Raw genomic sequence first — 20,582 nt, forward strand, 5'->3', positions numbered from 1 at the left:
AGCTGCAGCTAGCTTTCCAGCCCTATCAATTCCCAAAAGATAATCATGGGCATGTATTTATTTTAAAAAAAAAAAAAAATTCCTGCAGTATAAAACCTCCAGATTGTAAAAAAAAAAAAAAAAAAAAAAAAGATTTAACAGGAAAAGAAACCTCAAGTTGACATGTGCAAATTCCCTACTATTTAGTTCCAGGTGAGAAATACAGAGCATAAACATAATGGATGCAGCTAGGACCATTGGTACTTTTCCCCGTATTTTGTATATTCATCTTTTACATTTTTTCAGACCAGAAAGGTAACAGAAGCATACCTGCCAATGTTTCTGAAACAATTCAGTCTTGCTTCTGTGTTTTTACCAGGTCTTGGTGTATAAAATCCTCGTTTTCCAGGTTGGTAGAAAAGTGGTGCATTATCATCCCCATCATCTGTATCATCTAATTCCATATCTACAACGCTGCGGCTGGAACCATGCCGCTTTCTGTTTTCCTGTTTTGAAAGTCAGAATAGCAATCAAACTAACATCTAGTTACTTACACACATCAACAAGCTATTTGCCACTAGACTCAAAGATTCAAGTTCCACTGGTGAAGAATTTCCATGGTATTTCCTAACAGTAACGTTTTACATTTTCAAGTAATTACTGCTTAATCTTTTCAAAAGAAAGGAAAAAAAAAAAAAAGGATAAACTCCACAAGATAATAAACAGAACTTTGTCTGTATGATAAAAGAAGGCTCCAGTTGCTTAAGTTTTTAAAATTAACTGATACAACCAGATGTTAAGTAAATTTAATTTCTGCAACAGTTCGTTACCTGCACTTTATCTGAAGAGTCTAGCAATCCGAGATCCAATATACTGTCAGCACCATTCTCCCTTGACAAAGGGGAAAAAAAAAAAAAAGAAGGATTTAATTTCACAATAAGGAATTGTCAGATTCTGAAACCAAACAGATTAGATTAAACCAAAGTCAACCAGTCACTTCTCCAAAGAAAAATATCTAGAACAAAGCAAGGAGTAAGTTAGGTGTAGCACAGCACAAGTGCTTTGTCCACAAATTCAGTTTTCATTTCTTATCTAAATACTTGACACTTTACCTGCCATGCGCAATAATGAGTTCCATTGCTTCATCGACTCTTGCTCTAAGGGAATCTTCACTAGCTAGTAACAGAAGCAGCTGAGCAGGGGACAATTCCAACAACATTCCTGTGATTTTACTTGCAAATGCCTGGGGATAAGGAATGAGATGTCTTACTGTTCTCCTCCAGTTCTCTCGTTTTCAAATATGGTTTATGAAAGTTTTAATATTTTAAATATACAATGCATTACAAGATACCTCCTAAGCTAAATGACAAATTTAGAAACAAAATCTTAAGAAAATGCCAAAGAATATAAAACCAGCCCTAGATGTTCCAGTATTTTCAGTTATGTTAAACAATAATGGACATGGAAATTAGTTTTTAAATTAAAAGATGACAAGAACCATGTATCTTTAAGTGTATTATGTAAGTCTTACTGGTTGCATTGCCTGCACTCGAGGGTAGAGCCTTTCCCCAAGGGCTTGTCTGTGTGCTGGAAGAGGGTCAGGGTCATCGCTAGGATTTCCTTCTGATGCTGGTCTAAAAGGCCGTGTGTCAATGGAAAGTTGTCTTCTAAAGTCCCTTAAGAAAAATCAGAGCAGTTTGTACTTTGTATTTCAGAGAAAATATGCAAAAATCCTCTGCAACAATATCATCTGCACACAGATTCAAAACAGCATTAGTTTTTATGCTGGAATAGTAGTGCGCTCATAGCTGCTTGGAGAGACTGGTCCAGAAACAGAGAATCAAAATGAGCCAGAGATTTTACTGCTACTATTATTTTGCATATAACAGTCGGACGCACCACCAACGGCAATGTTGTCTCTAAACCACCTCACAATTTTATTCTACTACACAAGTTTTTATTATTGTTTTAGCAGGAGAGATTGATGGCATATGGTTGAGACATAATCTACCAATGCTAAAGTAAGCATAATCATTCTTCAAAGAACTAAAGTTTATATTAAATTTCAAGAAATTACCCTGTAAATTGCTCCTGAGAGTGAAAAAGATTGACACCTTTAATTTGAGGAAGTGAAAGTATCTTCCCTGAAGATAACCAAGGCAATTACTCTATTTGACAAAGTATCTCCAACAAATCAAAAATACATCACTTACCTATCCCTATCTCTCCGAGAACCAGCTCGTAAGCCACTACTTCTCCGCATTTCTCTCTCTCGCTCCCTTTCCCGATCTCTCTCTCCCCTATTTCGCAATCTCTGCATCAGACCTGAAGGGGGAAAAAACCTCATAAGCTTAAACATCTTTATATTCCTCTCTCCTACCTATGTAAGGAGGACACAGTTTTGGAAGACAGCTTCAAAGACATCAATGAGACAGAAGCACTTCACTTAAAAGCAGTGACTGGGGTTCAGCCAAACTTAAGAAAGGAACCTGAAGTGTTTGTACCAACTTACAAATGCCAAAATACATCAAGAGTTTACACATACTTTCAAAAACATTAAAATTTTTTTGTGACAAGCCTGATGGAGCAGTCATACTAAAATATATAAGCTCTTACTAGCTAAAATCTTGAGCTTCTTCAGACTAATTATTATCTACTGGAAAAAGAGATGCTCAAAAAAAGCTGAGGGCATCTAAAGCAGACTCTTGTTTTGAGAAAAACAAAAGTTTCCTGTTTCTGAAAGCAGAAAAAAAAGCCATTTCCTTGCCTCAGAGAAGTAAAATGCACAATTTTCACAGCTCCTGTGCTGAGCTAACAAGAGAAATCTCTGAGACAATACCAAGTATTCCAATGTAAAAAAGTGTCCAAGGCTTTTATGAACGCTGTCTGTAGATTAACTGCTACGAATCACTTACTTGTATGGGTACCCTTGTTGGCATTCTGAATACAATCTAGATTTGGCAGTTTCTCGTTTGACAGAAAAGCCTGGGCAATAGCAGTATAAAAGCTTCGTGCTACACCGCTGCCTTCTCCTGGCTCATCCTTAAAAGTAACTTTTACTCTGTGTACGGCCATCGGAGTGGTAGCACACCTGCGACCAAAATGATTGTTGAGTTGCCTCATGGTCTGCTGAATTAGAAGATCTCTGTCTCGATCAACCTAGTAAAAATAAAAAAAAAGTTTTCTTTTGTTTACCAGTCATCATACCGAGAGAATTTCAGCTTCACAAGAATTTTCTGGACACTTCTGCACAGATTCAGAAAATACCAACTAGACTGTGAAAAACTATGGACTAACTGCAATAGAGTTCAGACAGTATGGTTTAAGACACCTGCTTGCAGACTCTGAAATACAACTTCCCCAATCAAGTTAGTGCAATGGGCAATAATTCAACTTTTAATGAAAACAAATTCAGAAGATAAACTAACATTTTTTACCTCCAACGTTAAATCCCTGGATTGCTGGTTTCTAAGTTTTTCCATCTCCCTGCGGAATTTTGACTCCTTTACTTCAAAGCCACCTAATTCAGTCAAGATCTTAAAATAAAAAACAAACAAAACAAAACCAACATCAGAACAAGGAAGGAGGTTCACAATTTAGTTGTAAGTGGAATTGTCCTTGCGCTGGGAAATACATACCGATCCAGGCTCTGCTCCAACATCTTCCATGAATACTCTACCGAACAACTCCAAAGAAAGGCGCCAACGTCCCAGCAACATGTCATGAGAGATGACCATGCCCATGAAGCTACACTGTGGCCTGACAGAAGGAGGGGGAAAAATGACAGACAAGCAAATCAAGTTAAATTTCAGACACATTTTGTGTACTTCTGCTTTTTCTTACCCTCTGCCTTCAAATAAGTTCTTTATTTCTGACAAACACCACCACAGTACAGTCAGTTTGTGGACAAAAGCACATGAAACTGCTTAGTTTCAGGTGAAAAACAAGTCCTGCCCCCAAAGAGAAATTACTCTTAAAGCATGTAACTTCACTGCTACATAGAATTTGCTGTTACTGGTCTCCCTTCAATCAAGACCTTGTTTTTTTTTAAAAAGCTGTGATGCAAAGTACGAGCAGTTCAATCCCTAACTGCATAAAGTGCGGTCAGTATCACGAGACACAGAGGGCAAGCTCTTAATTCCCATTTTTAAACTTAGCTACCCAGGACATCACAGTAGGTGTGCAGCAGGATGTCAGGTAGTAAAGGACTTTTACTACAGTTTGCACGGACCTCTTTGAAGACTGTTCAACTGTTCCTTCTAAAAGCTATCAAATACAAACTACAAATTCAAACTAAAGTAAGCTACCCATTTTAATTTAAAAAGACTTTTCAGAGTCCCAAATATCCTTTTCTCATTTCAGTAATATTTCATAGAGTAATTTTTAACTCAAACTACCTGAAAGATGTGAGAGGTGGTCCTTCACTTTCTGTCAATCCTATCTCTGCCAACAAGCTGCTTTTCAGTTGTGCTGCAAGATCATGAGCTGAAGGCCCCGGCTTTGAACTCTCAGATTCTTCTGTAGGCACGTTTTGTTCCTCCCCTTCCTTCTTTTGCCGATTCTGCATGCTCATAACATTTTTTAAATTGGCTGCATAAGACATTTTAGTTGGAAGAACCTAAACAAGGAGAATTAAAATTTAATTGTACTTTCAAAGCAGTCTAGAAGGCTTTCTCCGATATATATATTTGTAAAATTTTTAAACCACATAAAAGCAAGCACTGTAATTGACCTGTTAGAACACAACAACCTCAATGATTTCAACAAATATGAAAAAACATTTTCCCACTTTATATTTGCATTTCATATGCTTGCCATGGAATACTCAGTCGGTAGGCACGTCAAATCTACTGGGCTATAGGGAGATTTAACTATTTTTATCACAAATAATTATATAATTGGCATATCAACATTAACTCGGGATTGTACTGCAGCCTTTAAAAATATTGTCTGAAATCTGCTATAAATCAGTAATCATAAAAGTTCCTACATTTAAAAAAAATTAAGCAAACTTTTCGTAAAAAGTTCAAGTTTTCACATTCACTGGGCTTTTATCACTCTGAAAGCTACTTAAAATTCTCGCTGAAAATATTACAGTATCTTTCTAAGGAATGAAGGAACTAGCTTAAATTACCCTATTGTTTAAAATAACAAACCCTTTAAAAATACCTCAAGGCAGTTTCTATCCACTGTAACTTCCATTAAGCATTTCCCACTGTTGGCAGAAGACGAATACAGACCCTGACTTGGTCGGCCGAACAGATCTTCTTTGCGAGCATTTGGCTGAAAAGTAACAAAAGCATTCTGGGTAAATAATATACTTCAGTTAGAAATTAAAAATCAAATTGCAGTTTTCTTCTAGAACACCATCTCTGATGTCACCTGTAACAGATGGGGCTGGTCTGCCAGGGGGATGGCCTCTGCCAGAGGAACCTCAAAAGGATTGGGTGGAATGCAGCCGAGGAACGTCATAGAGTCTGATCGTCTGAAAAATGGATGGTTTTGGCCAGTCTCTGCTGGGAGGGAGTCATCATCTTTGTCATTGAGCGTAGCACCTAAATATCAGACAAGACTTCTCTTCAATTTTCACAGTTATAAAAGCAAAGGATTTAAAATCCCCAAAATTAACACGCTTCACTCTTTGCTGACTAGAGGAGCATCTCTGCAATTTTAATACTTCTACAGGATGCTTCCACAAATCTCATATTTGTATTAAATTGCTTAGTCATCACTTTTATTCTTTTTACTCTAACTAACTTTACTGAACAGGCACTCCTACACCATACATACTCAGCATAGACTATACTTTCTACCATTTTCAGCAGCAGTTTCATCAGATCAAAAAAACTGGTTTAACTCTGATTCAAATTTTAAATTCTGTCACTGTGTAGAATGCTAAGGGCACAAATTCTGTACTTTTGAGAGAATGGAGACAAAAAGAGGGCCCCAAAATGAGAACAGGCAACGGCAGAAGAAATTTGGTAAAGTAACAACGGTAAGAAAATCTTACTAAGACCCAGCTTTAAGGTAATATATACAAGTAGCAAAACTTATTCAAAGCCTCAGCTTCCTAATGGGGAAAAAAACACCAAGGGAGTGTTGCATTTTGGCATGCTATAGAAGTGTTTCTGTATACTAACTCTGATTGGTATCATCATCATTTTCATGTTCTGAATCTTCGTTGTCAAGACCCAGTTCCAAAAGTTCCCGAGTTCTTAGAAAAAAAAGAAAAAAGAAGAGTCAATCCTCTTGAAGAAAACATTAGGCAAAACATTTACATCTGTAGCAATCAATAAAAGCAAGAGCATAATCAGTAAGTGCACTTGAGAGCTATAAATAACACGAACAAACTCACTCTAAGATCACAGTACTGTAGAGTACTTCTCATTCCATACTTGCTCACTACATTTCTTGGAGTTACCCTTATAGCCCTTTGGCCACCTACCTATTTTTTTGTAAACAGTTACAGCCTCAGACAGTGATGGGTATGCTTGTTTTTAAAGATTATGTCAATATAAAAAATGTAGGAACCCTGCATTAGTGGAAGAAATAGGTAAGTGAATATTACTCTAAAATTTACTGGTGTAGAATGTGCTTAGTCCTATAACAATAATGTCACTGATCACATTTCAGAAGGTAAGGCTGCAAGCTGCATATTAAAGAAACGGATTTCACTGTACTATAAAAAGGACCAGGAACTTTGATTCACATTCATTTCTGGCAGTTTGTGCATTGTGAAATATGTTCTGAAACTAGATGAAGACTGGTAAAATTTCGTTTCACACAGGCTACTAAAATATCATCAGACAGAAGCAACTGACTGTTTGAATCTGAAACACTCCTCTTTAATTGAAAAGGTCTAGGCCTTCATAGTTTCATAGGCATTTCAAAGCAAGTTTGCAATTCTTTGATGAACAGTTATTTGACAGATTTCAACATGTGATTTTCTGGGGACAAAGCAGATTCCAGAAGTATGTTATTGCCTGGAAAAGGCTTAAAGCCACAGCTCTAACTACTCAAATCAGCCAGCACAAAAACTCAATCAGTTACTGTATTAAATCATCTGTGCTTGTGAGGAAACTACTGTTGATCACAACATCCTCTGGTATACGTTTTGAGGCCAAAACAACTACATTTGTAGAGAAAAGGGAAAGTTAAGTTTGACCTGTGATACTGAGAATTAGGGGCAGGAAGGGGCAAAGATTTGCATTTATTTAACTGCTGACTAGGACTGTTCAGGTACATTACCTCAAAACTTAGTAAGAAATGGGAACAGATGGTGTATAGACTACCAGTAGGTGGACATTTCTATGCTCATTAATTGCTATTTCAAATCAAAGAACATTTCTAATAAAAAAAATAATCTTACAATACTTCAAAAAGTAATAAATGCACCTTGTAAAACGCTATAGTTGAAGTAGCAGGACTCTCAACTTAAGGACATTTTTGGCTATCGATTTCCCTACTGTACTTTAAATCATCACTAAGTCTCAAATATCCACAACCAAATGGAATTCAGAACTACTAAGCCCATCATACCAGACATTTTCTCCCATGTCATTCTTACCATGTTTGACAGAATTCTAAATAAGTTATCATGTTAAATGTGAGAAGCAGATTGCATTTTTCAGCTAAGAAATTGTCATGAGTACACCTTTTAGAGGCACCGCCATGCCACTAAAAATCAAACTCACGTTTCAGTAGTAAGAAAACCTTTTACAGCAATCAGCCTAAAAAAGATTTGAAGGGGATACTGCAACAGGCTTATCAATCAAACACGTTCACATTATGTATCATTATATATATTCTTTTTACAATATGCATGTTACTTCATGCACAGATACACAGATATATAGATAGATGTATATATTTATATGAGTTGCTGAGTAACACCAATGGGCATACACCACTTCTGCAGAAGTTTTTGTTTCTATGAGTCAGCCTTGATACCTTTTCCGTTCCAGCTGAGGAGTATCCAGTGTTGTCTGTTGATTCATTGCTTTAATCCAATAAATAAGGGCTTGAAAAACGTACGCTACGTGCTTTAGTGAACAGACATCTAGAACAGGAAGAACATCTGAGTGCTCATCATTGTGAGACCGCATCAAAGACAGTGCGTAGTTCAGGAAATCACCACGTGCTGACATCATTCCCTGACGGGCACTGAGTAAAGTAGCACGTCTAGCGAAAGAAAAGGACGGATTAGGCATCACAGTAGAATGCAACCTGTAAATATTAGTCTCTATATTTGAAATATGGATGTAAAAACTCAGAAAAGCCCCCCAAAATAGTGTGATAATGACAGTAACAACTATTTTATGCTTTACTATAAGCAGCTGAGGTGCAGTATATTATAAACAGTCAATACTCAAGAGACTAATCTAGTATGTCAGAATAAACCAACTAGTAACAACAACACAAGAATTCAACTTAAATCAAAACAGTTACTACACTGCTGCATTACAAAATTAGATTCCTAAAATGTCACTGAACAAGAAGATTCAACTGTAAAACTGGTAATTCATATTGCATGCAGTAATCAAAGTATTTTCATACCTTCTTCCCTCAAGTGTTCTTAAGCTAGCTTCCTCACGGGCTGTCATCCTTTCCCTTCTGGCTGAGTTCTGAGAAGCATGGAGAGGATGATTTGGATGTCCAGGATCACCAGCAGATGCTAATGCAGAACCATAACGCAGCTGAGCTTCAGTGGAGTCCATGATACTAACCATCCAATTCCAAGTAGGAATAAGCTTTTCTTCTACATAATTCTATAGAAAGTGAGATTTAATGAGTTTGCAAACAATAGAACTAGATGACGGGAATGCAATCTCAACATAAGCCTCCACCATGGCTGTTACACCTGATTCCTTACAAACACAGAGGCTGTAAAAACCCGCTGAAGAATGACCCATGAACAGTTTCTGAAAGCTCTGTTGAGACTGCTGGTTTGCTGTAGTGCTATGCAGCTCCCATCACTTAACACCTTGGTCTCTGTAAAGCATTCTCACCATCCCTGCCTCTCCCTTTCGGGCATCTCTTCTACTCCTCACCTTATGACCACCCAGCATCTCCCAAGTGCACACATCTTGGGGATTTTGCTCTAATTCCTGACTTTCTAGTAGCTTTAACAGCCCTCATCCTGCTATGGCATTCACCATCCTTCACCCCTTGCAACTTAGGGAGAACAACAAAGTTAAGACCTGCATAGAGTACTTATTGTCTCCTCCTGGTCCAGTCTTTTCTTCAGTATTTGTTTCCAATACCGGCCCTGGAGCCTGCTTTTCTTGCCCTCTGCTAACTTCACTGACCTGTTGCGGTTTTTTAGTCAACATCAGTCTGCTTTCTTCATTCCTCTGCATTCTGGTGTTCAAAAACATCCCTCACACTTCAAATGTTCTTGTATCCACTAAACTAACAAAATGCTCTCTCAACCCCATATTCAAATGAAACCTCTGCTGTCAAGCTTTCACATGCTAATACAAATCTCCTGCTGCCTCAGCTGGACAGTTCTCCTGTGCACTCTTCTGACAAAAAGGTAACCTTTGCAAAACACCTCTACTCAGCAGAGACAGTATTCTCCCAATAAGAATCTTCTGAATAGAAACTGATTTTAGCGTCCTCCACAATAAAACTATGTTCTCTTATTTCTTTCCCTGCATGTTTCCCCCAGCATTTGATCCGAGAATGTCTTTGTAACATTCCTCTCCCAAACCAGAAGCCTTTTTTCTTCCATCACACTGTGAAAATAGTGCCATAGTTTGTGGCTCAATTACAAGTAAATATATTGTCATCTGGTCTTCACATCCCAGCACACAATACTACTAACAGAAAATAGCATCACTTGATTTCTTGGGATCCTCAAACCAGCAATATTATTCTGACAGTTGATTTTTGTACTAAATTCAGTACAGACGATTTCACTCTACACACTATGCCCACATGCAAGTTGATACATACTTTCTGAACACGCTGAAATTCCTCCTGTGTTTCTAGTCTCTGAAACTTCTTTCTATACATGCCAGATACCAGTCTTCCCTTCCACGTATTTTCTCTAAAGATGTATTTTACATATACTTTCAAAATACTGACAGTCAAAAGCCCTGTACCAAAAAATACGCATATAAAAGGGAAAGGATGATCATGTCCCTGGAAAGAGGGGACAGCGAACAGTACATTTACCTGTACAGAACTTTCATCTCATTTAATTATTTGGCCCTTACTAACTTTCTTCTTTTATAGATGCAACAGTTCATGTCAAAAGAATTGGGCAAAAGATCTCTAGCAGAGATCACCAGTATCTCCAAAGCAGTCAATCCTAACTTAACTATTAACTAGTTGATTCCAGTCAGCCTTAGTTGGGGGGGAAAAAAAAAAAAAAAAAAAATCAACTGAAACTCCTTTTTTGAAAGAATCCATGTATATGAAATATGAACAATTTAATGGAATTAGTAACTACAGCTACTTCAGGCTACACTGTCTCTCATATGAGGAGAGGATGAGAGAGCTGGGACAGTTTAGACTCAAGAAACAAACTCAGGAGGACCTTATCAGTGTGTATAAATACCTGATAAGAAGGTATAAAACATACAGAGTCAGACTCTTCTCAGTGACATCCAGTGAACAGACAAGAAGCAATAGGCACAAACTGAAATACTTGGAAAGCCCATTTAAACTCAAGAAAAAGCTTTTTTACTGTGAGAGATGTCAAACACTTATCAGGTTGCCCAGAGCAGCTGCGGAGTCTCCATCCTTGGAGATAATTCAAAACCTACACTGGACACAGTCCTGAGCAGCTTTCTCCTGTCGACCCCGCAGGGAATTTGGACTAGACAATCTTCAGAGGTCACTTTCAACGTCAACAATTCTATGATTTTGCCTAAAGAACCCAACTGTATTGAAATTATGTTTCTCTACAGAGATTTGGATGTTCTTACCTGCAAGTTAACTGCATCTTGATAAGTCAGCTTCACTGCAGCTGGGATCTGAGAGTATACTAAATGATTGTACTTGGGAATCAGACCCATCAGATCAGATATCTGCCGTATCACAATACTGTATGCTCTTGCTAAACTGCTTGCAGATGTTAAATAGCTGCTTGCATTACTGGCTTCAAGGGCTGCAGCTGCCGCTGCAGCGCTCGTACTGATGGTACCGCTCCGACGTAGGTTTGATGGATCAATGTAAATCAAGCCTGCTGAACTCGCTAAACATAAAAGAAGGTATGACATTAATGAATTTACTTAACCTTTGCTACATACTTTCTGTATAGACTGATATAATGCACATTCCTAGAAATAAACTTGTAAATATTACTGACATCACAAATGTAACTAGCAAAAAATTACTAGCTACAGTAAGCATACTCATATATTCTTAAGAACTACAACAGATCCTTTCTTTAAATTCAAAACCAGAACCGGAACAGTCAAGATAGAAGGACAGTGCTGACCTAAGGCAAACAGGTAAGATTACATTCTTAAGAGAACAACAAAAACAGAGGAAGGAACAAATGGACATTCATGTATGCATTTTACTTGGACTTGCCTGCTGGGGCTGACGTACTAGAAGGAGCAGTGCTAGTTGTCCTCTGGTTTTGGGTGTTACGTACAGCCCATTGCATGGAACGGGGAGCTTGGGCAGCACCATTGGCATGTGAGCTATTGGTAGTTCGTTCCAGAGGTTCATCAAGCATGAAGGTCTCCTGCTCTATGTCATCACTCTGACTGCTGCTGCTGTCAGAGTCACTGGAATCATTTGATTGAGAGTCATCTTCAGAAAAAAATGCTGGAACACTGCTAGCTCCTGTCGAGGCAAAGAAGCAATACACGGTAACTGACAACTGCACATCTGTGCACATATACGTGTACCATGTCAGCCTTGCAAACTTTTTCCTTGAGAAGAAACTACACATACTAAAAAGGTTCAAATACCACTATTAAAAATGTTTAATAAATTATCCTTATAACATACTGCTAATTTTCCACAGGTTTCATGAAAAAGCAGTAAGATTACTTACATTTCAAAAGACAAATTAAGAAACAATTTGATTTTAAAATTCTTCACTGATTCTGCCCCCAAGCAATGAATGCTAAAAATTATGGTTCCAAACTGGACAGTAGAGCAGTTGCTTTCAAAAAGCCTTAAAATGATTGGTCAGGTTTTGTGTTTTGTTTTAAACCATATCTAACTTCTACATTAAAAATGAATGAAAACATTTAATTTCATTTCACAAGAGTGCAAGGTAATCTCTGCCTAACACACGCAGAATCTCTGTAAGAGCAAACACATAAGCCACATCATAGTGCATCTCCTTGTCCAAAAAGTCTGCATAGTACCTTACAATTACAGACAAAGGAAAAGCAAACGAAAAATGGGAAACATGGGCAAGATGGAGGTGGGAGGGAAGAAATTGGGTGAAGAGGAATAAAAAAATAAAGAAAGGGAAAATAAGGTTACATGGAAAAGGTATTTGTTAAAATGTCATAACCAGGTAATTCTCGCTCTGTCCAATCTAGTTGTGAAATAAGTAATTTCTCTGAAGTGCTGGATGCAGTCCAGATCCAAGGCAAAGAACAATACTTTCCAGGTGAAGCCAGTTGCGACTTGTTAAAGCCATATTCAGTCACTAACGCGTTTCTTTCTCCTGTACAACTTAATCCTAATATCTAAATTTAAACAGGTTGATTAAACACAAGATGATGTTGCATACCTGCTTCTGACCCAGCAGTAGCTGCAGTGACAACACTTCGGCGCCCACTAGCATTGTCCTGATTACTGTGGTTACTCTCACTGTCACTTTCTGTTTCAGCTGCGGCTAGCAAATCCAACTCCATATCACTGCCTATAAAAACAATATAAAAACCATCTCATGTTTGGAAACAGAAAAAAATAGAATGACTGTAGTGACTCATAAAAGACACATCAAGCAAACCCCAGAGCCTCTTACTGTAGCAGAAGTTAATGGATATATGGGGAGAGGTCATAAAAGCAGGGCAGAAGTGCAGCAATACTTCAAACATATTTTCTTATTTTCCAGCAATTAGCAACCCCTGGCCCTCTCACTCTGTACTGCACATGTACATTTAGCACACACACTGAAAATTAAGACTTCAAGGATTCAGAATTAGTCACTCCAGCCAAAGACTCTATAACTCTTCATTCACATGTATGAGGTCAATTAATCATATGCTGTTTCAAACAAGTATCTAAGAAATACCTGAACACTCAAAACCTAATCTAATTAAAAAATACAGGTTTTATTCAAGTTTAAGTTTGAGAACTACATGTTCTGAATACTCAGCAAGTGAATAAACAGATTTCCAGTACTGTAAATGGGTTAACTGGAAACACAGGGCACAGTCAGAAAAGGAAGACAATTTTTTTTTTTTTTTTTTACTCACAGCTTTAGGCCATCTAATCCCAAAGTAACTAATACAAGACAAATTATATTAACAGCAAGAATTTTCATACATAATGGATTAATTTTGTCTACAAAATATTGAACTGTAATTTAGTATTTTGTGATCAGTTTGAAAACTAGCTCACCATGATTCAGATCCCTTTTGAGCACACATCTACCATAACCACTATTCTATCATTAGCCATACAACAGCTATTTTTCAGTCCTTCAAGCAGTTTATGTCAACAACGTTTTACAGCAGCAAATACAAAAGGAAAACCAGATACTGTTAACCAAGTATATAACAACATTTGGGTTTCTTTTTTTTATCCTTTGGTACTTCTATTATTTTCTCTTAGTGCAGAAAAATAAAAATAAAAATGTTGATGTACTTGCCTGCTACAAGTTATCTCTAATTTTACTCATCTCGTTTTGTAAGCTGTGTAGTCTGAGACCCTTGGATTCTCTGTACTCATGCAAGTCTCCCAAATCATTACCATTGGTGACTCCAAGGATGGCTTTTTGTTTTGATATACAGTTTGCTCATCCAAGCAGTAATGTGCATGATGTACATTATACATACCATCTTCATCATGCTCATCATGCTGTCCTTCTGCTTCAGCATTTTCTTCACCATGTTCTTCCTGTTCATCATGATGGTCTTCTTCACCAGCTACCCCCTCAACCACTTCAACCTGGAAAGAGCATTATAATTTTATGCTAGAATATCTTCCATATCAGAGATAATCTATGTATTTGCAAAAACTCAGCACAAAATTTGATTTAAAAACTAAGAAATAAAAAACCACATCTAAGAAAGAGAACCTCGCAATTGAATTCAAGTGAACAGAAAATGAACTTACAGCCACAGCAGTTGTACATGGTTGTACGGTCCACAGTGTTGTGGAAAAAAAATCAGGCCAACAAATAAAACACAGCCCTGGACGTTAGATTTTTAACGCTGAAAGGGCAAAACTGACTATAAAACCTAGAATTAGTTTCTAAATATTGAAGAGCTACCATCCTGGTAAAAACCCTCTAGTCCTCTAACAGAACCTACATAACAGCAACCATGTGCTGAAAGACAAAATCTTTTTTAATAGGGAGTTATAATATAGTGTAAGTTTATACATAAAGGAAATGACAGATTTATTTATTAGTATTCTGTATCATACTGTAATTTTGTGAAATGCAATGCACTTAGTAAACTCTGAAATGACTATTGCTGAATGCAAAACAAAGATTATAAAGCTTTGTTAAAACAAAATGCTTATGGCATGGTAGGACTTCATGAAGTACTACTCTGTCTTTTGCAAATTGGAAGTCTTGATGTATGGATTTTCTGGTACAGATGTTAAAGCACGTGCTAATGCATTATGCATCATACTGAGGAGAAGAAAAAAAAAAAAACCCAACATAAAAACCCCCACAAAAACTGACCTCTTCCACATCCGCTGAAACGATATCATCTTGCTCTTCATCCCTGCCACGAACCGGTTGTGACTGGCTGATTCGTCTTTGCTGAGGATTCCTTATGATGTAGGATGACTGAGATTGACTAGAACTTAAAAAAAAAAAAAAAAAAAAAGTAGATTTGACCTCTGTACGTCACTATGAACCTAAATTACTGCAGAAATCTGTCAGTAGGAAAGTACTTCCAAAATGCTTGGCCAGAATAAGAAGCCTGACCATACCTCTCTTAATGAAAAGCTAACAAAAACCCAAAGCAAAACCACCCTCAATAAGTCTTTGAAAAGAACGAATATCGAGCTTTGGCGAATTTTACCTGCTAGACTGGTCAGATGATGGTCTGGGTGGCAGAGGCTCCACAGAAAACAGTTCTTCACTTCCCTGCATGGCATCTATACTAGTGCTAGCAAGAGTAAAGGGTGCTGTAGGACGTGCAATTCCCATCCTGACTGGAACAATTAGAGATTCTGCTACATTGCACAACTCTTCAACAGCATAGGGCAACAATGCCTGGAATACACGTTTACATTTTCCAATTGGCTGTGGAATAAAATTGCTAGGGAAAAAAATATGGAAAAATAAAGGTCAAATATAAGTCTTTTTTTCCAAAAAACTTTACAGCGATATAATTTTGTTCCCCAAAAAAAGTCAAGAAAATTCTCTTTAACAGACACATACATTCATGTATGTATAAAAACAATATGCACAGCTATTCGAGTCAGTTAAAAATATTTATCATTCAATAATTCAAGACTAAGGGTGGATATCTAAATCTATTACTGACAACCAACCATAGATTGTAGTTTTAACATATTAAAAACCCCTACTTCCCAAAATCCTAACATTTTAAACAGAAAGGTTCAGTCCGAACATGTAAGTTTAACAAGCACTGTATTAAAAAGCTACAAGACATACCAGCATCTATTGCACAATGTTGAGGTTTGCACCTTTCCACACAATGCTGCCTACAGACCACAAATTAATTCAGATGTTTCTGCCTATTATTGATTTGTATCAAAGCATTTAATAGAGAATAAGTATTTAAATAAAAAACCTCAAAACCACCACAACCAACACACATCCCCCCACCACTTACTTTTTCTTTTTGGAGGAAGCCATTTCCACACTAAGAATGACAAACACTCTTGCCACAGAACGCAGGAATCTCATTGTAACAGCAATAGCTTCTTCTCTGCGTCCTGGTGTGTACTTGTTTTGTAATTCCTTTACCAGAGTACCCAACAAAGTATCTAAGAGCTGCAAAAACAGGTCATTACAACCCAATAATGGTCTGTAATTTCAAAGCATGAAACAAGACAGATTAAGATTCAAAGGAGACCACAGTCATAACAGTATAAAGTCACAAAAACACAACTAACTTGACGTTATTTTCAAATTAGTCTCCAAGTGTATCACCTGAGATAGACTATACTATCACATTACTCTAAAAATCTATGTAAACCATGGCTAAGAGCGCTTACCAAAATGTCTGCTGTACACTTGACAATAAGGCAGTGTGTAAAACAGTCCAAGCGAATAGTTCCACTTTGCTGATTAAGGTAAACTTGTTCCTCAGGCAGAAGATGACCTATCCTACTGCTTGCACTAAGACTTGGAAAAAACAAAAAGAAAGGAAATAATTTTTATGTAAGTCAGCAGGCCTCAAACATCAGATTGAACTTCACATTGACAACTACGTGTAAATACACACGGGTCTTTATTTTCCTGGGAGCCAAACATGATCATGGACTTCAGTGCATTCCAGTCCTGCAAAACACGTTCCAAAGCAAGCTGGGCAAAGCGAGGAGGTTCTAAATCATGATCAGGCATATCAGAATCTAAAGAGACAAAAAAGCAATGTAAGAAAGAGGCACTGAAATAATGGAATTTGCCTTTTATTTCACTGAAACAGCTTTTACCTTCAGGATTTGCAGTTTTACGATTACGGTCTTCCCTAATTCTAGGTGGTCTGTACTGGCAGTGTTCCACAGTTTGCCTGGCAACTGTCTGTACTAAAAACAAAAGCAGATGTTCTCCCCTGTAACGAAAAATTGATTAGTGGAGATATGATGTACCACATATTTAAAAATAATAAAAATCATTCTGCCCTAGTCACTGCAAATATGAACTTGCCTGCTATTTGGCATGGTAACAAGATTTGTGGTGGTAAGCAGGCGGTAAAGGAGATCAAGGCGAGCAGACTTTTGTCCAGCAATTAGTGTTTTACACTTGCACTTTTCCCAGCAATCACAGTAGGCCGTTGGCGATGTTCGTTTGAGCCTACAAGAAATATAGAAGCTGAGCTACAACACTGTTCAGTAATATACCAAAAATTTTCTACACAGACTGAGGGTGTTAGTGTATACATTAAGATTCCTGCTAGAGTTTTCTGTTTATTACATTAGAAATACATTACAGCAGCAAGATGCCAAAACCTAGGTTAAAAGAGAAATTCAGAGTTTATATGTTGCAACACTTGACATTTACTGTTCTTGTTTCCTACGCTCATTTTAAGAGGGCAGTTCCAATACAGAGCTTTTCATAGTGCCTTAGTAAAACTCATCCAAGATCACTTACTCTTAACAAAATAGCTGGAGGCTATTTTGGGGAAACTTAACTCCAAGTTGGAAATCCTCACAACATGCAGTAAAATCTCTGTAACTGTTACAATGCTGAGAATAATATCTTTATAATTGTATCTGTTAGCTTACTATAGCTAGGATATTAATGCTGTAACATTTACAACCTTGTAACAGTGGTACAAAACATCTGCAGCTTTGGTCAGGTTGATCAGAGACATCTTGACAGCTCATTTGTCTGCTTTATTATAGTTGCTTTTTTACAGCTGATCTTAAATATTTAAGTGCTACACTTCTCTCTGAAAGTTTACCACAATGATCTGTCATCCAGGATTCACTGGCTTCAGAAAACTCCTGGATGCACCCAAAATGAAAGCATGGTATTATTTAGATATATTATTCTTAGAATATTAAGCACTTTGAGGGTGTTAGAATTACTCATTTACTCTGAATTCTACAAAGTGAAAAGTAGAAGACTGCTTCATGTTACTCTTTCAATTCTGACCCATAGAATGAAAAAAAGATTTTTTAAATATCTTATTAATCTCCTGTTCTCTAATATCTGAACACTTCGACCAAGGGAAAAAAAAAACCCTATTAACTATCAGTAAACAAGTGAAACCACAAGTTATTTATTTAATTATAAGAAACAGAACACAATACTTACTTGCAGTCATGTCCTTTGTGACAGACCCTTGCACATTCTGTGCAACAACAAAGAGATTCCAGTAGGCCACATGTTCTGCATTCAAATATATCCTAAAAAAAAATTTACAAAAACATTATGCATAGTTTTCTCCCTACAGCACTTACAATCTCACAGTATTTCAGCTTACAATAAAATTGCATTTGTTCAAACTGATGCCTTCACTTAGAAGTAAGCAGATTCTAGAAAGTGAAACTTTGTGGTTAGAATATTCAGTGTTTTCAAAGAGCATGTTTCCATCAAAATTTTTGCCAAAGGTAGCCAGAGGGGAAAAGCCACACCCATAAACAGCCATATTCTGACCAACACAGACAGCTTTGAGAGTACAAAGCAATTAGGGGAGGCAATAACTATACCAGACTTAAAAGTCATAGTAATTAAAACAATGTAACTTTAATAACTTAAAAATTAGTAGACTAACTCAATATGTGGTTGAAACACACTCCTATTTACCTAAAAAGAAAGAAAAAAAGAAAAAAGCCTTACTTGGTTAATATGTTCCGCACCAGTCCATGTAAAACTGCATGTATCATTACAACACAAAACATACAAAGGAGAGTCATCTGGATTTGTACCAGAAGGACAAACCATCCCCATAAACACATCATCTTCTTTTTCACTGGAAGTTGCTTCAGCTAAAAAAACAACAGAATACCAGTGTTAAAACCAACCCCAAAACCATAACAAAACCCCACCAACAGAACCCATACTTGACAGACATCTGCCATTCATTACAAAATCCCATACAGAATTAGAAGTTTTAATACAATCTCTGTCAGTTTTTTGAGAAAGCTTTCTGCTTGTCACATTACGGGTATTTCTTATAGAAGCTGTTGCAAATTCCTGACTGAAAAATACAAACTCCCAGTTTTAAATTCATTGATATTCTATTCAATTCAATGGATCACCATTTTGCAGGATTAAAAAATAGTTTATGGGCAATATTCTTACAAGAAATACACGCAGCCCTATAGACCTTGTCACACCACAGTTCTAATCTGCTGAAGTTTCTCCTTAAGTTCAACTACACATATTTCTCTTAAACAATTAAATACCAACATCAAAAGAGAGTCACAAAACATATGTTTGTATAGAAGTCTTTTCAGGAACAGGATCTAGCTTGGCATACTGCTTTATCATATCTGTTTTTTCCAATTCAGAGAAAGAAGTTCCAGGTGGTACTTTTGTGCTACTGAAAAAAATCCACTGATGTTTGTAAAGCAATGAAATGCCCAAAAGACTATAAAGAACACAAAGGCAATAATATTCATAGAAATCTACTGTAATATACACACTATAAAAGAGGAAGATACTTCATAAAAGCAAGATTTCCAAAACATGCAGCAATATACAGTGCTTTGGAAAGCGGTGTTTACCACCATCACCAGTGGCTCAAGCACATGTAATTTCACACAAAATAACGCACTGTTAATAAAGAATCTACACATACGCCAAATTTTAGAAAAAAATCACATCCTCCTAATAATTCCTGAAACTGGTTACCTTTAGCAATTTTTTGTGCAGTTTCTAGAATTGTAATTGCAGCAGGATATGCCCGGCCACTAACTGCTGACATAAACGGTGTCATGCCTCTTGCGTCCCTAGGGAAAAAAAAACAACCGACAAGTTAAAACACACTGAAATTTTTTGTTATAACAGGGGAGGTAGGAAACAAATATATGAAAACTTAGCACTGCTAATCTTGTGCAAACACGAAAACCAGGGAGTGAATAAGCATTCTTTTATTTGTTTTACTTCTGTGAAACAGACTTAATTTTAAAGGATGGCAGGACACAAATACAGCCAATATGCCAACATTCTCCATTTTCACTAATGTGCCTCTAAATAAGCTTTTTAAAAAGGCTTCTATGTAACAAATTCCAGGTGATAAGGACAGTGAGAATTCATATGAAAATCCTTACTTGGCTGACAGCAATTCTCTAAGATAGGGTTGTAAAACAACACTATCACATAGTAATTTCAGTATGAAATGAGCATTGGCCTTCCTATCCTTTGATTCCACTACAGATGGTTCGGTAGAAGGACCTGTAATGAGAAAAAAAAATTGCAGAGCAACAGTTTTTCCTCAAAAAAAATGACTACCTATTAAAATCAAGTAATTTAATGTTTCACTGGGCTGATTAATCAGTAGCTTGACTATTCAGTGGTTCGCCAGTTTCAGCAACCACTGAAGTACTGCAGACTTCAGTTCCAAATTAACATTCTGAAATACAGACAGTAATCCCAATTTCATACTGATTACCATATTTTTACATATTTGTCATTCCCCAGGTAAAAATAACTTTTACATAAAACACAGCATGGTGCTTCGTTTACTTTCCGCACACTTGTGAAATTCTGCTTCAATTCAATCTTCATCTGATAAGAGGCATTTCCATATGCAGAAAGTCTGTGCAAGCAAAGACAGCTTTTGAGATCATTTTCCTTC

At 37.0% G+C, this 20,582-nt stretch overlaps 1 protein-coding gene across 3 annotated transcripts in view; it reads right to left on the bottom strand.

Moving 5' to 3' along the window:
* UBR5 (ubiquitin protein ligase E3 component n-recognin 5) overlaps nucleotides 1-20,582 on the bottom strand; it is a 90,247-nt gene that overhangs the window by 9,170 nt on the left and 60,495 nt on the right. For 2 of the 3 annotated variants that reach the window (XM_086465603.1, XM_086465602.1), the window contains 29 exons: nucleotides 20,056-20,179; nucleotides 19,637-19,734; nucleotides 18,620-18,768; nucleotides 18,095-18,186; nucleotides 16,982-17,128; nucleotides 16,768-16,886; nucleotides 16,560-16,686; nucleotides 16,330-16,459; nucleotides 15,945-16,105; nucleotides 15,165-15,404; nucleotides 14,819-14,942; nucleotides 13,962-14,073; nucleotides 12,689-12,820; nucleotides 11,524-11,781; nucleotides 10,914-11,182; nucleotides 8,536-8,747; nucleotides 7,930-8,160; nucleotides 6,120-6,193; nucleotides 5,362-5,534; nucleotides 5,149-5,262; nucleotides 4,377-4,597; nucleotides 3,618-3,738; nucleotides 3,417-3,515; nucleotides 2,895-3,138; nucleotides 2,193-2,304; nucleotides 1,511-1,655; nucleotides 1,092-1,222; nucleotides 810-870; nucleotides 310-485 (listed from right to left, as the gene is read on the bottom strand). In XM_086465603.1, coding sequence (XP_086321729.1) covers nucleotides 310-485; nucleotides 810-870; nucleotides 1,092-1,222; nucleotides 1,511-1,655; nucleotides 2,193-2,304; nucleotides 2,895-3,138; nucleotides 3,417-3,515; nucleotides 3,618-3,738; nucleotides 4,377-4,597; nucleotides 5,149-5,262; nucleotides 5,362-5,534; nucleotides 6,120-6,193; nucleotides 7,930-8,160; nucleotides 8,536-8,747; nucleotides 10,914-11,182; nucleotides 11,524-11,781; nucleotides 12,689-12,820; nucleotides 13,962-14,073; nucleotides 14,819-14,942; nucleotides 15,165-15,404; nucleotides 15,945-16,105; nucleotides 16,330-16,459; nucleotides 16,560-16,686; nucleotides 16,768-16,886; nucleotides 16,982-17,128; nucleotides 18,095-18,186; nucleotides 18,620-18,768; nucleotides 19,637-19,734; nucleotides 20,056-20,179 — 4,396 coding nt within the window. Of the gene's footprint in view, nucleotides 1-309; nucleotides 486-809; nucleotides 871-1,091; nucleotides 1,223-1,510; nucleotides 1,656-2,192; nucleotides 2,305-2,894; nucleotides 3,139-3,407; nucleotides 3,516-3,617; nucleotides 3,739-4,376; nucleotides 4,598-5,148; nucleotides 5,263-5,361; nucleotides 5,535-6,119; nucleotides 6,194-7,929; nucleotides 8,161-8,535; nucleotides 8,748-10,913; nucleotides 11,183-11,523; nucleotides 11,782-12,688; nucleotides 12,821-13,961; nucleotides 14,074-14,818; nucleotides 14,943-15,164; nucleotides 15,405-15,944; nucleotides 16,106-16,329; nucleotides 16,460-16,559; nucleotides 16,687-16,767; nucleotides 16,887-16,981; nucleotides 17,129-18,094; nucleotides 18,187-18,619; nucleotides 18,769-19,636; nucleotides 19,735-20,055; nucleotides 20,180-20,582 lie in introns of all 3 variants that reach the window. The other variant, XM_086465601.1, reaches the window with a different exon arrangement.

Source organism: Leptosomus discolor, chromosome 5 (genome assembly GCF_034619465.1).
Source record: "Leptosomus discolor isolate bLepDis1 chromosome 5, bLepDis1.hap2, whole genome shotgun sequence".
NCBI lineage: Eukaryota > Metazoa > Chordata > Aves > Leptosomiformes > Leptosomidae > Leptosomus > Leptosomus discolor.